The sequence below is a fragment of the Poecilia mexicana genome, unplaced genomic scaffold (assembly GCF_051168715.1).
Source record: "Poecilia mexicana isolate PSO_F unplaced genomic scaffold, ASM5116871v1 scaffold_1, whole genome shotgun sequence".
Classification (NCBI taxonomy): Eukaryota; Metazoa; Chordata; class Actinopteri; order Cyprinodontiformes; family Poeciliidae; genus Poecilia; species Poecilia mexicana.
In genome coordinates, this window is record NW_028263370.1 from 8,245,665 (window position 1) to 8,262,383 (window position 16,719).

Consider the following 16,719-nt stretch of genomic DNA (forward strand, 5'->3'; position numbering starts at 1 on the left):
CTCACCAGAATAAAGATTCACAATGGAAAAAAAAAAAAAAAAAAAAAGAAAAGCATGCCATCACAGTCAGGATGATAAGAGAGGGTTTGGCTTTCCGCCTCTGTTTAAGATCCAGCGCTCATTAAAGTCTAGTCAGCTCTACAAACAAACAAACTATGTAGAAGTCCCATCATCAAACTTACCAGGAGTCCTTCAGTAAAATCAGCCTATAAATAGTCAGGAGCTCCAGATACAATTAAAGTTTTACATTATGGGCACGCCTCCTCCAAATCTCACATTTGCAAGTATTGACTTCCCCGACCCGGGATGCAGAAATAGCTCCGTAAGTTGGCTCCCAGAATAAACAGGACGATTGTTTTCCATTCACAGACCGCCTGTAGAGGGGCAGAGAAAACTTCACCCGTTTCCCTAAACACTTTTTTTTTTTTTTTTCTCTCACAGGAATCTGTTGCCAAGTTTTTTTGCCTGGTGGAAAACGGTGCTATATAATTTATGCAACAGGATATTCAGCTCGCCTTTTGTGCAGCAGTGGGAAAAAAAAAAAAGGAAACAACTTGTATTGCTTAACAAATACTCCTAAGACAGCAAATGTTTTTGGCTTTAATGAGATGCTTTTCCTTTTGCCATCCTCTTGTTTTTCAGTCTAAATGCATCATCACTGTAACACAGCTTAGAAACATTAAAAGCAACTCTTCAGTCTGCAGGGACTGAGTTGAATAATCAATGCTGCAAGTCTTTGTTAGAATGGGTTTTGCTTATTGATACATTTCTGCTCCGACAGAAGTTAAAGGGGATCATGAGAACTGTTCTCATGATTTTATCAGCAGCAAGTTGATGGCGAGTCTCACGAGAGCAAACGGCTTGCAAGAAAGACACCAGAGCAGACTAATGTAGGTGGTGACTAGGTGCTAAAGGCATCACCTGTTGCACATTTGTGCTCATCACTCCACATAAACTGTCTTGTTTGCTTCAGAGATTAGATTTTTTTTTTCTCTAAGTTTCAGTAATTCAGCTCTCACTTTGTATCTTTTATATGTTTTTCCAGCTAATTGTGTCTGCAAAACACAACTTATCATGAGTTTACAGATTGATACACCCAGGCTTTCTGGGCAGTCTGATAACTTACGGAAAGGTCTGTATTTTCCAGGCGTCATGGATAAGTGTGGAAAGAAGAAAACATATTGCAGAAATGTTTTAATTTTCACACTTCAGAATTCCCTTTGATGTTGTTTAGAAGTTGTATCCAGGGGGTTACTTACATTTTTATCTCTATATTTTCTACTATTGTGATAATGATAAAAGTGATGATAAGAACTACTTATTTCTTCTTCTAGCTAACTGTATGAGTATTGTTAACCACATATGTGTATTTATAACCTGGAGGGCAGGTCTGTCTGTCAGTCCTCTCACAACAAAGCATGAAAGGACAGTGGCTGATTTTCAGATCTTTCTGGAAGTAGATACGGTGGATAACATTGTTTCTTCATGTAATCACAGGGCCGATTTATCGGTGTACCTTTGTGTGGACTATATCTGCACTCATTCATTTTTTGTTTTCGGCCTAAAATGTGTTTTGTCATTTTCAGTCAGTGATTTTACACTAATGCGTTACGTCTGCCTCACCCCCCGCCATTCCATCACAACCAGCATCAGAGAATCAAAGTGTAATATTGAAAGCAATGCTCACTCTGACAGATGAGAGCAAGATTCATTTTAAATAAATCGGTGTCAGTATAGCAGCTTCTTTCCCTCTCTGTTGTTTATTTCCTGAGAGAGCTGGTCAGGTGGTGGAGGAGCTTCAATAAAACGCTGCTTTGGAGCTCAAAACCAGACTCCCCGTCGAGATCGATTACCTGATGTATTTGCAAATGTGGAACCTGCTCTGGATGGATATACACAAACGCCCACCTGCTAGTCAAAAATAAATCTCCAAACAGCTTTTGACCTGTTGTATGTCTGTTCAGGTTGCGGCCATCAATCCCAGCCACCCACTCGCACAGATGCCGCTTCCGCCCTCCATGAAGAACTGCATCCAACTGGCTGCGTGCGAGGCAAACGAGCTGCTGCCCATGAACCCGGACCTCCCTGCTGACCTGTTCACCTCCTGCCTCACCACACCCATCAAAATCGCACTTCGATGGTAATGACTCACACTTTTCTGTCTCTTCTGTGAGGCAGATCTTTCCCTCAGAATGATGAGTTTTGTTTAAAAAGGGTTTCTTTAACGATCCTCTGGTCACTCTTTATTTTAATTCTTTCGTATTATTTTTATTTGCTTTATCTGTTAACGAGACGCGTTGTGTTCCCGAGAATTGTGCAAAACGGCAAACTTTTTTCTTTCCACTTTGACCGTGCCGGGGACATTTTATTTATTCAGTTTTATTTTTATGTTTGCCAATCACTACCTCGGCTCGCTGTCATGCATGCTGTGCACAGAGCAGCTATTCCTCCGAGCTGCTGCTGCTGCTCAGTATTCAGCTGATGAGGAATATTCAGCTGTGATGAAAAATGTAGACCGACACCATCTGCAGTGATGCAGGGGTGATCATTCCCACAGAGAAAGCTTCAGCAAAAAAAAAAAAAAAAAAAAAAAGAAAATGGAATAGGTGGAAGATATTCAGGCTTGGCTGATACAGTGGCCTGATGTAAATGCACTACGATGCATCATTCAAAAGACTGTAATGATGGAAGTTTGAGCTGAAGCTCCGGAGAGCACAGGTTGCGTCACACACACATCAGCTGTGAATGTGTGGTTTACATCAGCTAATAGCAGCATGCAAACCCAGGCTTTGAATACAGTAGTAAAGGATAAATTATTTATGTTTAAAATCATTCTTTTTTTTCTTTTTCTTTTTTTTACTTGATGTTGGCTCACAGTTGTCATACAAACCTAACAGCTTGCTGTACAAATGTTCCGTAGAAGCATCTATGTCATGTTTTCACAGGCAATTATATGGCGTCATCTCATTTTGCTGCATTTATGAGCACATTTTAACAGCATTGTAATATCTGCCAGACGCAGCGAGTTACTTTCATGGATTTTGAAAGTCTTTCATCAGCTGATGCCAGCCTGGGTAAATTCATTGCAATAGTCTGGTGTTTTTTGCCCCTTTCTTTCTATCAATCCGAGTACAGGGTTCCTATGCAGCGTGGAAAAGCTTGGTGTTTTAGCATTAGCAGGTCTCCCCCATAACATGCTGTCTGATGTGTTGCACACATCAGCTGAGGTTTAACCTCATCTCCGTCAAAAACTGAAAAACACCCGATCAAAGCACATCCAGCCAAAACTGATAAAGAGAAGACGATGTGAAGAGGTGCACAGCCACGCTCAAACAAATAATTGTTCTGATTAATATTAACATTTGACTTTTCGTTGTCTCCTGACGGAGCGCCGTGTCTTATGTGACTTGAGCGATGAGAATAGGAGTAAGCTGAAGCGTCCCCCTCCCCCAGGTGCCTGGGCTCAGTCATTACTCACTGGGTTTAAGAGATTTCCACTCTCATGAAAACTGTAAAAAGCAGGTGATCAGCTCATCATTAATGCACCTCAGATACAGTCTCTATCTGCTGCATTCAAAGCCCCTTTGGTGCCATAAATCAGTACTTCCCTGGACCTTTTTTTTTTTTTGCATTTTAATGACTGATTTCACTTTGTAGACACTGAAAGTCGCAGGGACTATTTAACAAATTTTCGCTTTAAATTTCAAACTTTTTGAAAAGCATGTAAGTGGGAATGACATGTTGCCTTCAGGGGGTGTCATACAGCTAGACAAATGTTTCTGCTCTGCCACAAATGTTCAAGAGTTTTGTTCATCTTCCTCTGCTCTAAATCCACCTCCTGCCATGACCTTCAGCATAATGAGGTCTCACTTCTGTGCCATTAATATTGATCAGTTGCCAGCGTTCACTTTCATGAAACAGGTTGCTGAGAGGCTATTGGGTGTTTCTGGCTGAATTAATCCTTAAAAAAGATTAATATTACGTTGCTCGTGGCAAATCTGGGCCTGAGCCCGTCTATCAAAGACCCTGTCGAGGTCAGGTTTGTGTTTCTTTTCAAGCCTCTGGCTTGGCATCAGGGAACACTTTCAGTTGACTTCAAACTGAAGTGTTAATAGTTATGTATATATTCAATGTACGTGAAACGTCCTCCTTAAGCTTAGTTTAGTCTACAAGTATAAAATAAGTTAATTTACTTTAAATTAGTCTTATAAGTCTTCGAAACTTCTAAATATGTATTTACTGATGATTGATGTACTCAGATATATTCTAGATTTATTTTTATATACAAGAAATTAGAGCTGCTACAATTATTTTAGTCATAATAATCTCTTGACATTAACAATTTTTTAAGACTGTTGTATTGAAAAAATATGGTTAATGAAAAGTGAGCGATGGGGATGTTAATGAGCCACAAATTTACTTCAGATTTGCAACTTATTAGCCAAAAAACTAAAACAAAAGTGTATGAACAGCCAATAAAGCCCGGTATGTTAATCAGCTATGAGGCTCCCCTTCACCCGAAATGGCTCAGATTTACTATGTAAACAAGATGAAATCAAACACAAAGCTTACCAGTTTGAAACCCTAGAAACGGTTATTTAAAGCATTGGATGGTTTCTTTATGATTTCAGCCAGTATATTTTCACTATCACTATTTTCTCAGGAATTGGTGTTTTTTTTTGTTGTTGTTGTTGTTGTTTCCTCCCTTTCTCCTCTACTGACTTATTCTGACAATTTTATGATTTTTCTGTTGGTGCACTCATTTTCGTTTTCTGGCTGATCGCTGAACTTTAAAAAAACTGACCTATCGATTCCGATTTTGGCCGATACTGATATTATTGTCTGAAACGGTGCTAAATATAGCAAGAAAGTTGCTGAATTGCCCACCGTGTGAACGTGTAGACATGACCTGATGGCTGGGTCTATCAGTCATCCTTCTCTCATAGCAGATCAATAGAGCACAGTGGCCGATTTCTAGACCTTTGCAGAGGTAGATAAGATCGGCTTCACATTTAAGTATCAACCGGTCACAGATTTCCTAAAATTAAGGAAATCTGGGCCGATTTATCAGTTCACCCCTAGAATTTCCTTTTTCCTGAACTTTTTAACAAGACACTGAGCCAGTTTATGAGTGATTTTCAGTGTTTTTAAAGTCTGGATCTGTCTAAAGTATTTACTTCATCCTCACTGAAATATTTAGGTGATGATAAACTGGAGATTTGGATTCGCTGTGAGATTTCCTAGGAATCAGCAGCAACAAGCATGAAAAGCAGACAGACATGACACAGAGTTAAGATAGTGTTTTTTTAAATGCAATCATTCTTTGTGTAGAAAAATAATTTATTTAAATGTTTAGAGAAATGGTTGACTGATTAATGCTGTGCCTGTGTTCGTCTCAGTTTAATTTAATTTCATTGTAGATGTGTAGATTTTGTTCAAAACAAGATGAATGTAATTTAAACCAGACAAACTATTAAACAATGCATACAATTAAACCATAATTGAAAATATTTATAAGTTGCGTGGAAATGTTTCTAGTAGAGTCTTATGAAATGTATTTTTTAAATACATAAATAGTTAATTCTACTTAAAGCTACATGTTCAAATCATTGCTCTCATTGGCTCTCACTTGCTAAAATGTGTTGTATAACACAGAAGTAAAATGTAATAAAGCTGCATTTTTAATGATTAAAAAAAATTATTCAAACAATTTGTGGTTAAATTAATGGGGACAAGGAGAGAAATGCGTCATTAGGAGGCAGCCCTTGAAGGAACACAAAATACATCATTCTCCTTGCAGCCAGAATGTTTGTTCTCAGTGAAATTATGGATGCATTTTTTATCATAAGTAATTTTCATAAAGACTCGTGCTGCATATCACATGAATTATTTGTAGTAATCAGCCTTCCCATGCTGAAACTGTAATCATTTAGAAAATACACATTTCTGGGGGATTGTAAATACATTTATTCTGCAGTATAAACAATATTATTTTGTGTTCCTAATCGAGATAAATATCCACAGTTAAGATGTTAAAGCAAAGAAAAAAAAGATTTCTTTGACACAAGATTGAGATTTTCTTCCTCTCCTTCACTTGCACCTTTTGTGCACAAAGTAATGCAGACACGATGCATTTCTAGCCTTTAATTGTTGCCCCCTGTATGCTTCACAACACTTTTTCCCCTTGCCATTAATTTTATAATATTGTCTAAAACGTGAGATGAGAGGATTGAGAAGTGCGGAGAAAACAAGCAAGGAAGGGATGGGCTGCGGAAGTTTAGCGAGGTTAGAGTGGGAGGATGGAGGAACGCACTGATGTGCTGGCTTACCTTCACTTTAAAACTTTAATGAGATGCATTGAGGGATAGATGATGGGGGGTTTGCACAGAGAGGAGAGGTTGGGGAGAGAGCCAGGCAGGGAGGGTGCATGTGTACCTTTCATTGCTCAGCTGAGCAGAAAATCATTACTGATGGAGCGGCATCTTCAAGGGATTTCCCCGCCGCTGCAGCGAGTGGGGAGGAACGTGGGGAAAGATGTGCGCGTCTGAAAATAGAGATGGGGGAGCAAGGGTGCACAGGGGAGAAGGGAGAAAGAAGTACTGATGGGGGGAATAAAAAAATTGGGGTGCAGATCAGCCATTCAGAGGAGGTTCTCAGGGGGCTGTCATCTTGAGGGTCCTGCTGGTCCGTCAACCAGTTTGGTTCAAAGTGAAATATCACCACCTCTGTCACACTGATTGCTTGGAAATGTCAGGTTCCTGATTCCACTTGACTTTCAGTGATCCCCACCTTATGTTTTCATCAGTCACCATCAGCTTTCAGAAACCTCTGGATTTTTTTTTTAAACTAAACAATCAATCATTGTGGGATAAACAAATGCTGTAAGATTTTACAACTCAACACTTTAATATAGGACTCCTTTCTTAAAAAGTCAGTCATGCGTTTACCGAACACACATGAGTGACTTTTAATTAAATTCAAAAACCCAGGAAGATGCCGTATTATTTCAAGTTGTGACTCACACTTTTAGACAAACCATCTCTTCACTGTGCTGCACACCAGCATATCGACACCTAACCATGGACTGTAAATAATAGATGGACCAAGACAATGTCTCATCAACTGTCCACTAATTTAGTCCATCTTTTTCACTGCTAGAAATTACTTATAAGACATAAATCTGACATTGAACCTCTGTCTATCTGGCAATCACTTGTTACAATGAACAAATGCAAAATGATGTCATGTTTTATCTCATGATCCTAATACTGTGCATTATTTGGAAACCATGTAATTGCAATTTGATTGAATAATTTGGTTCCACTTTAGTTGTGTTCATTTAAAAGTTACCAGGGCAGGGAATCACTTCAATTTATGAGGCTTCAGTCAATCAATCGCACCTTTGACTTCTTCCAACCACTTATGCCTGTGGGGTCATACAGAGACTGTTGACTATCTCCAGCGTTTATTGGAAGGGGGTACACTCTGGAGGGAGAGACTGCCATGCATGTACAGGGAGAATATGTAAGCTTCATTCAGAAATATTGAATTTATTTAGTAACTCTTTTTGGTGTGGAGTGGATCCAGAAAATAACAAACGCACTAAGGCTTAAAGTCTTATATTAATTTATAGTGGAGCTGGAAATAGATCTTCAGAGCGCACTAATCACCATTCAAGTGAGAATCCAGAATACCCACAAGTCATAATAAATGGCATTTCAATTTTCACGGCAGACTTCAAATGCACTGCACTTCAGTTACCGATGAAAACGTCAAAAACACTTCACCTAAACTAGCGAGGGGTCGGGTCTTGTGGATATAAGTCGCTGACACGTTATGACTTTGTCGAGTTAATTTGCCTGAAGATGAAACACTTGCAGATTATTTTGTCAGCAGGTTTGTTGCATTGCTGGGTGGATTAACGAGGACAAACCGTTGATGCTAATAAACCCATAGATTCTGTTGCAGCAAACCAAAAGACTAAAATGTAGAATAACAAGCCACTTTACATTACACTAATTTAATCACCACTAAATTACTATAAGTCTTAACCACTGACCCACTTTGTCCTGAAACGCTGCATCTCACAGTTCAATGAGTTGCTCAAAGAAGCCTTTTTAAAATGCCATATCTGACAACTTTTCCCAATCTGACCCTCCGCCACCTTTTAGATGAGTACGGCAGCTTCAGGTTGTTGAGAGACAGCAGACAGCTTTGCCTTTATTTGGTGCATTATGAAGCCAAAGTGCTTCCACACACAGCCGCTCAGATTCTTTGTTCTCACAATTATCAGACTCCACACAAAAGCCGCTTGTCCTCCATCTTGCATTAATGAACAAGAACAGCAATTGCCTCCCTCACAGGCATTTGGCCACCATCATTACCATTACAGTGTTTTATTCTCCTATTGCTCTCAGCCTCTATTTTCAAATTGGATTACAATAAACAGGCGTCTCTGCCTTCAGCACTAATGACGATTTCTTTTACTCTAAGCTCCTTATTGTGTCAATTAATGTGAATGTGTGTTGGTGTCAGCACCTGTTAGGCATCAGCAGGGTGATTAGACAAAGAAGAAAAAAGCACAACTAGAGATTCTGAGATGGTTATGAAGAACTTCATAATGATCTGCTGTCAGAAAAAAATTTAACCAGTTAGAAAAGATTCCAGCTGCCAAATGAACCCCTTGCTTTCTTTGTTGTAGCTCTAATACGAATAGTTCTCCAAATGCTAGTCCCGCCCCTGGGATGCTGCTTTTCCTGGCATGTATGTGTGTGTGTGGAAAAAACATGCATCGTATTGTTGGGGGTGTCTGACACGAGTTTTTCCTTTGCTAGCTGCTGTACATTTTGGATAGATAACGGAGGTTTTAAGGAAGATCTCATTAGCAAACATTGTTTGAAGCCAGAAAACCAGGGACCCAGATGCGATTTAACAGGAAGTGGGGCAGCAGCTTGGGCATATCCAAACATTACAATACAACCTCATTATGTTCATTGAGAACAATTGCTGCTCTTCCTTCTAATTCCAGGGACTGTGGGAGAAACGGGGGAAATTAAGCTTTCACAAGAGTGCGCGCGCACACACACGCACACACACACACACACACACACGCGCACACACACACACACACACACACACACACACACACACACACACACACACACACACACACACACACACACACACCTCTGTAATTTTATGCAGGAGCCCTGGCTTTAATAACAGAAATGTAAATTACTTGTAAAAATGTTGACACATTCATCTTCTCCCTCTTGTGTCTTGATGTGGGATGAACCACAGAGAAAACGGTTATGTAACGCTGCATAGGCTTTAGCTGACGAGTTTCTTGAGACTTGTATGGATTTGAAGAGAGCAGCAGGTTTACCTCAGAAAACCTCGTCATGCATAGTAATGAGGAAAAAAAAACACTCTCATCTTGGGGTTTCTATGCTCAAGTTTGCACTCATACGATATCTTTTGGAAGAAGCCCATTTTTCATGTCCTGACTGTGTTTCTGGAAAGTGGTGAATATGTGGATTTGCACATTATTTCCATACCTGATGGCACAAGCACACTTGCACAAATACCTGTGCTATAACATGCAAGCCAAACTTTTACATTTTACATGAGGAAGATCTTTGCAGAAAAGTAACAAAAGAAAAAGAAGCAGCACTATATTTCCATCAACATGTTTCGGCATTGGCATGGTGCGTTCAGTTTATTGTACAATGTTATTTTTTGTCACACATGATGATTTGCATGTAAATTTTATTTTGTCCTGACCTGAGCATCTTCTCGCATGGAAACTGCCCCCTACTTATCTAAAGGCAAACTCTAAATGGTTCAGTTGAAGGTTTTCCTGCAGCAATGGTTTCTTCCTGCTTCTTTTTCTCAAAATACCAGATTTGTAGAGTCTCCATTTGAGCCATGGATCTGTGCAGCTCTTCCTGAGTTACTTTTACATCTTGGCTGATTCTCGGATTAACGCTGTCCTTTGTAGTTGTTCTATTTTATTTCTATTTTGACATGAGAAATTGCTCAATGAGATCTTCAAGGCTTAGAATATCATCATATAACTTACCCTTGTCCTGTCTGCTGTGTTTCTTGGTCTTCATGATTCTGTCTGTTCCCTAAAGTTGTCTAACAAACATTCAAAGTCTCACCCGAACAACTGTGGTCAGTGCTTAAGCTACACATAGGTGGATTGGGCTGTTGCGGTAACTCAGGAGACAAAGTCCAGGAACACCTGCCAGCCCTTCCAGTCCATATAGCACTGATGGGAGACGACGGCTGATTGAATGAGACGTAGAAGGCAGCTGGCTCAGCAGGGACCAGAGGAGACACTGTCCCTCCCACTCCTCCTCTCCTGTCTCTCACCCTGGGAGCAGTATTGTAGTTACCTCACATTGGGTCCACTTAATTTCCCTCTTCAAAGTTTAATATGTACATGCTCACTTTCTCGCCTCTGCACTTATCGCCCACACATTTGCTCAGCCTTTATTCACCAGTCCAAATTAAGTTCCGCCATCTTTGCTCTCTGTCTACAATAATCCTTCAATTTCCTCATTATTTGTGCCCAGCAGCCCTTCTGCTCTTCAGTCGGCTCATTTTTTTGTGTGCGTTCTTCTCAATGCAGGTATATTAACGTACCGGTCGTATGAAGACTGGTGTCAGTAAAACTTGACGCCTATTTTTTGGGTGTTTTATTGGCTTTGATCGGTCCTAAATTTCCAGTTTTTGTTTGTTGTAGCATGTACTCTGGTACCATTTAATGCTGCAAAAGCTGTATTAGGTGAGTTTTATCAAAATTGTTTTTATATTTTTGTAAAACTGTTTTTATTGTGACATTAGACGATAACCTGTGAAAAACTCAAACTCGTCTGCCTTCTCCCAAGGCCGCACTGTTATCTGCACAAATACACCAGAAACAACCAATCAGATTCAGGAGGAGGGTCTTAGTGCTGTCAATCACAGTCATGTATGCACTCCTCACATCCTCTCCCTTGCTTTCTGCCACATTTAACCTCTTTCCAGCAGCGGAGCCTGCCGTGAATGTGCAGTCTAGTAAGCATGAACAATAATAATGGCAGATAAACAGTTTTTCTGTAAGATTAAGTTGTTTCTTCACAACTTAATCACATCTGCAGCATGTATGCGAGCTTGACTACAACCTTCCTCCTGGTTCTGATTGGTTGTTTCTGAACAAGTGGTGCATTTCTGCAGATAGCAGTAGAATCGCATGTCAGAGGAACTCCATTTATTTATTTATTTATTTATTTATTTATTTATTTATTTTTTTCACATTTTTTTTATAAAAGTTACCTACTTCAGCTTTAAGGACCCTAAACTGTGGCAAGGAAATTATTTCCACATCATAACACGCCACCAGCCTGACTCGTTGATACAAGATAGGATGGCTTCCATGTTGCTTTCCCCGACCCCAGCATCTGAATGTTTTCTGGTGTCACTTTCCATGGGATCTATAAACATGTCCAACTCTGATTCCTTGTGGTCTCTTTTGTATTGCCAGGTGGAGTAAATAAATCCTTCTCAAAATGGTGTATCTATCCCTTTTACAACTCGGTTGGTACTGATCAGATATCAGCAGGTCAGGATTAAGCGTTCACAGTCGCTGTTCTCCCCTGTTTGAAACGGGATCAGTAAACTAAGCTGCTGATCTATCCAGAATGATGGGATGCACAAAATCATTTGAATAGTTAAACTTTCTTTTGGAGCAATGAACCTCTACGAAGACTGAGAAAACAGCGGAGGATGGATCAAACAATGGTTGGTGTAGCAACAAAACCAAAGTGGTTGCATTGTAGAACCACTTTAGAACTGGCTTTAGCACTGAAGCTAGTTTGGTTATATTGTGTTTTCTGCACGAGCAAGTGAATGATCAGCCACGGTCGTAGCTTAAAAGAGCTTCACTGTTAGCCGTGGTTTTTGTTTTTGTTGAGGTTTTTTTTTTTTACTACCTTCATGCAAAGTGACTGTGCTGAGGACTTTTAATAAATGCTAATTTAATTAGCAGATGCTTGAGTGGATGTGGCTTCAAGGCGAGTTGCATTTATTCAAAAACCCACAACTTTTCAATACAATATAGTAGAAGGTATGAGATATTTGAAAGGCTCCCTCACCTGATGCACCTTTTTATACATGTCAACAGTTTAGTTGAGCTACTTTAGAAAATATTTGTGAAATTTCCCTTCAGTTTTATGGACTATATGTTGTCTTTTGTAGCTGTTGTTAAGCAACATTTTCACTCACTGTGTTCCTCTGCTTGTGCTTCTTTTTAATTCCTGAATCTCATAACTAAATGCTATAACCGCATTGTGCCAAATTGTTTTTTTTCTTCTAATTTTGATATCGCAGAGAGCAAAGACAGCAGAGCTGAAGCTCAAACAGCCAAGTTGAATGACTTTGCTCTGATCATAGCGCGTGCCTAGAATGTCAGAGGCTGTTTTTGATCGTAGGTGAGGACAAACATGGCTTTTCATAAAGCCGGGATAAAGTCAGCTTCTGGATCAAAATTATGGAATGGTATGAATGGATGAAATGCCACCGATTGCGTCTGACCTCCCATCCTGGGTTCCTCTTTTTTTCCTTTTTTTTCTCTCTCCTGTCGTCTTTGGTGGAAAGGTTCTGACATCTTGCTGCACAGAAATTTGATTCCAACTCCCTGACGAAACCTTTTTGTGGTTTGTAACGTCAGCCTGTCTATTTTTGTCCTGTCTTAATTCTCAATCATCTGTTGTTTATGTGTGGAGACTTATTGATTTCATTTTGCACCAAACCATACAAAAGCATAAATAAAGCCCTTATTCTTGAGCTATAATATCCCTGTGGCAAAAATATTATAGACGTATGTTTGTGGGAATTGATATTGCTTGTCTGTGGTATTTTTTTTATTAGACCAGATTGTGCATGTTGTGACTTTTAATTAAGATGCATTTAACCAGAGAGACCGTAGAACAAGTTGTTGCGATCACATCTTTCCTGCTCTTGGCTTCAGGAGTGTCAGAGTCACTCAAGACCCCGGCTGATCTTTGAAGAGTCAGAAAGTCGTGCTGCTGTCATGTGGGAACTCATTATTCTTCAGGAACAGAAGGAATTCAAGTGCAGCAGCCTTCGTCACAGCCAGTCAGGGTAGATCAGATCCTGGATACGTTGTTTTTGGGCATTCGTGAGTCAGTTTGGCATTCAGATATGCGTCCGAGGATGATGGCAGCTCCGGATTCTGCTCAGCAAACTAGAATCACTCATTCTCATGAAAGAATTATTTATCATTAGGGATCTGAGAGCTGTCTATAAAAGTAAGATGCAGCTTTGACTTTAAGTACTCAGTGTTTCTCCTACTATTATAATAGGAGCAATATCCACCCTCAGATATCTCTTGCCCCCTGTCAGTTACTTTGAAGATTTTTTTATTTTCAGATCAAAAAAACTTACTGTAGAAGTGATCTACCCTTTGTCTTAAGGGTAGACACATCAGTACAATCACACAGCTGGATTGTATCGATGTATTTTGCACATCTCATTTCCGTTTCTACATGACTGCATGTTTTCTTTTGTAATTTATTTTCTTTTTGTCTTATTTACATGTTTGGTTTTTTAAATTTTCTTCTGCTTTCTATTGAGATGCCACAGAAGGTTCTGTTTTGAGTTTCATCCAATTGTATTAGCAATCATTTGGCATTTGCTCTGTTCTTCTAATAGAAGATTTTTTTTGTGTGTGTGTGTGTGTGTGTGTGTGTGTGTGTGTGTGATGATCATCCCTGATGTGAAACACACTTGTACAGCTTTTTGTCAGACATGGAGTAAACCGTAAGCAACCAAAATGCGATGATTTCAGCTTCTGGATCAAGAGTCCTATTATAGGCTTTTGAATACTAATTCAATATTTTTAAGGAAAAGGAAAAATACATCGTTTTTGTATATTTTTTTTACCTTTACATTTTTTAATAGTGTCTGTCATTTAAGTTGATGTTTAAAGAGGCGGTATTTTGTATTTTCCAGGCACTTCATGCCATTTTATAGGGTAAAATCATTATATTATATGTCTTCATATGCCATTAAAATAATGTACACATCAAAAACAATTTAAAAGAAATGTGACTTGACATCAGTAGCCGTGTTTCCATTACAAATGCACGCAAAGATCTGTTGATATTCTGTTAATGTTGAAAAAAAATAAAAAATTTTCAATTGCGGTGCTTCCATTAATTACGAAATGCAATTAAAATTATACAGAAATATGTTAGTTTATTCAATAAATCATTAAAAGAATATGCCACACCATGATCCTCCTCCCACTTCCTGTTATCTTCTTCATCGTTTCTGGCAGTAGTAACATCTGGTCTATGATTACGACTCGTATAATATGAAAAAAGTGTTTCCATTGTAGTTTTGTGAAATACACAAATTTTCATACAGCTGAAAAACCACCGCCTCCTAGTGTAAAAACTTTGTCGAAAAACATTCTTTTCAAAATTTCTGCGTTCCCATTAAGCAAATTTATTTTAGCAGTTCAAATTTGCACAATTATATGACCAATGGAAACACAGCGAGTCATATCTGACACCTTGAAATTAATCTCAGTCTCTGTAAGAACCTCTCACCTTTTCTGAGACTCCCTGGTTAGCCCCTCGTCACATCAATGCTCCTCCATGCCATCCAACGATACTGTTTAAAGGAGCATTGTAGTTTGTATGATAAGCTCAGCAAACGCTCAGTTTCACCAGGTGTTTGCTAATCCTGCATGGGGGAATGAGGGCTATGAGAGGCAGAAGCCCGATCAGCTTTGCGGAAAAGGCGCCCCTTTGTGGGAGCAAGCGTTTATGCACCCCCGGAACGGCTGCCACATCATATTCAAGGACATCTCAAACATGCTTGAATTAGTCAAAGCAACACTTTAGGTTTGTGTTTCGTGAGGGAATTACCTTATAACATGATGTAAAGCTCCAAGTAAATTTTGCATAATTCTTAAAAAATATTCAGTCATGTTAGCGTTATAAAAGTTATAACAATTTATGAGAATCTCTTTCCATTGCTTTCCTTTATGTAATCTTTCCCATAGCTGCTCTCTGCTCACTCTGTGTACAAAAGCACACACACCCGCTCTTCTCCAGGTGTGTGATGACTCCTAGCGATCTGTGCGACCGTCAGGACTCTGAACAGCAGCCGGCTGTGACTTACATCTGGCCCGACCTGTCAGACCTAACCAGGCATAGTAAACAATATCCCCCATGGCAGATGTCTCAGAAATACGAGTCCGTGTTTCCCACCGACTGTCCCCTCCTTCTCGACTATAACTCAGCCAAAATACACTCGTACCTCTCAGTCCTCGATGCTTGCAATTTTTGCAGCCCTCGTTTTTCATTTGAGTGTTATTTATTGATTGACTCTCATGTGAGCCGTAAAATTTGCACCATTGAGGCCAAACGTTTCATTGCGTCATATAGCATTTCTTGTTTTCTCTTTAACCTCGATTAGTAACATCTCCCTTCTGTTTTCTTCCAGGTTCTGTATGCAGAAGAGTGCCAAGTTGGTGCCAGGGGTGACGTTAGACCTCATTGAGAAGTAAGTAGGAGCGCACAACAATTTTCCCTCTTATTGTCAGCAGGGCACGGTCTGGAGACATCATTATCCAGTTTCCCTTTCCTGCCTGTCTCTCCTCTCCTCGCCTTGCCTCCCTCTCTCTGTTGTTTTCCATCCTGCAGGTATAATCCTATGCCTTTGTTTCCCTCTCACTGTCAAAGTGGCAGCACTTTGGCAAATTTAAAGCTTTAAATTTGCTGAATTAACCTCCGGGCGTGGAGCGACTGAATGTGGATCATCTCTTGCTCTCAGGCACACCATCCTCAGATTGATGCCAGCTCTGAGTACATCCAAAGTTTAAGCTGTTTTCACTGAACTGTCTGCGTAGATCCCCACCTAAGCTTTCTGGAGAGGATGAAATGCAGGATTTCCACCAGTGTATCATAAGCCTGGCGGGCCGTCATGCTTTACTAGCCCCGCCGCCAGGCTAAGCGTTGCTTGTTTGTTTTTTTTTTTTGTTTTTTTTTTTTTTTTTAAGCCAGGCCGCAAGCGTCTCTTTTCCTCTGAGCATTTCACTAGCAGAGCAGATTTATTCCTAAATGATAGGTTTATAATAGATAGGTTTATAGGACCAATCACACAGCTGGCGCCTCTGCGCTTTGCCTCTGCGCTTTGCCTCTGCGCTTTGCCTCTTCGCTTTGCCTCTGCGCGATGCCGCTGCTTTACCTCAGCGGGATCGCACGCGCCTCCTTTTTCCTCAAACTGGACACAGGCAAAACAATCTAACTATGAATATTGTTCTTTGAAGTTTTACAAAGTAAACTTGCCAGCTCCTTAAAATCTTGTATTTAAATGTTAAATAATTTAAAATCATTTAATTTATGTATGCCTAAACAATTGAATCAAATTTAGCAGCATTGTTAACCTGTTAAACAATCTTGTTAATCTCAATAAACAAGTCTTGCATTTATGTATCTGTGGTTTGTTTTAAAATATTAGCGTTTATGGGGCCCCTGAAGCCCTGGGGACCTGATGGAGCCGCTGACTTAATTTGCATTAAACAGAAGTGCAAATTTGTTGTTTTTAGACTAGTTGTGAGTTTAAATGGCATTTCACTGGAGATCTTTTCCCGTGACATATTATTACACAGTAATACTTTTACATTTCCTGTCATCTTAA

At 39.7% G+C, this 16,719-nt stretch overlaps 1 protein-coding gene across 4 annotated transcripts in view; it reads left to right on the top strand.

Annotated features, from left to right (window-relative positions):
• The window catches only part of rptor (regulatory associated protein of MTOR, complex 1), a 143,173-nt gene that overhangs the window by 49,931 nt on the left and 76,523 nt on the right, over window positions 1-16,719 (top strand). For all 4 annotated transcript variants that reach the window (XM_088003681.1, XM_088003691.1, XM_088003684.1 and 1 more), the window contains exons 7-8: window positions 1,965-2,140; window positions 15,523-15,582. In XM_088003681.1, the coding sequence (XP_087859807.1) occupies window positions 1,965-2,140; window positions 15,523-15,582 (236 nt within the window). The remainder of the gene's footprint in view (window positions 1-1,964; window positions 2,141-15,522; window positions 15,583-16,719) is intronic.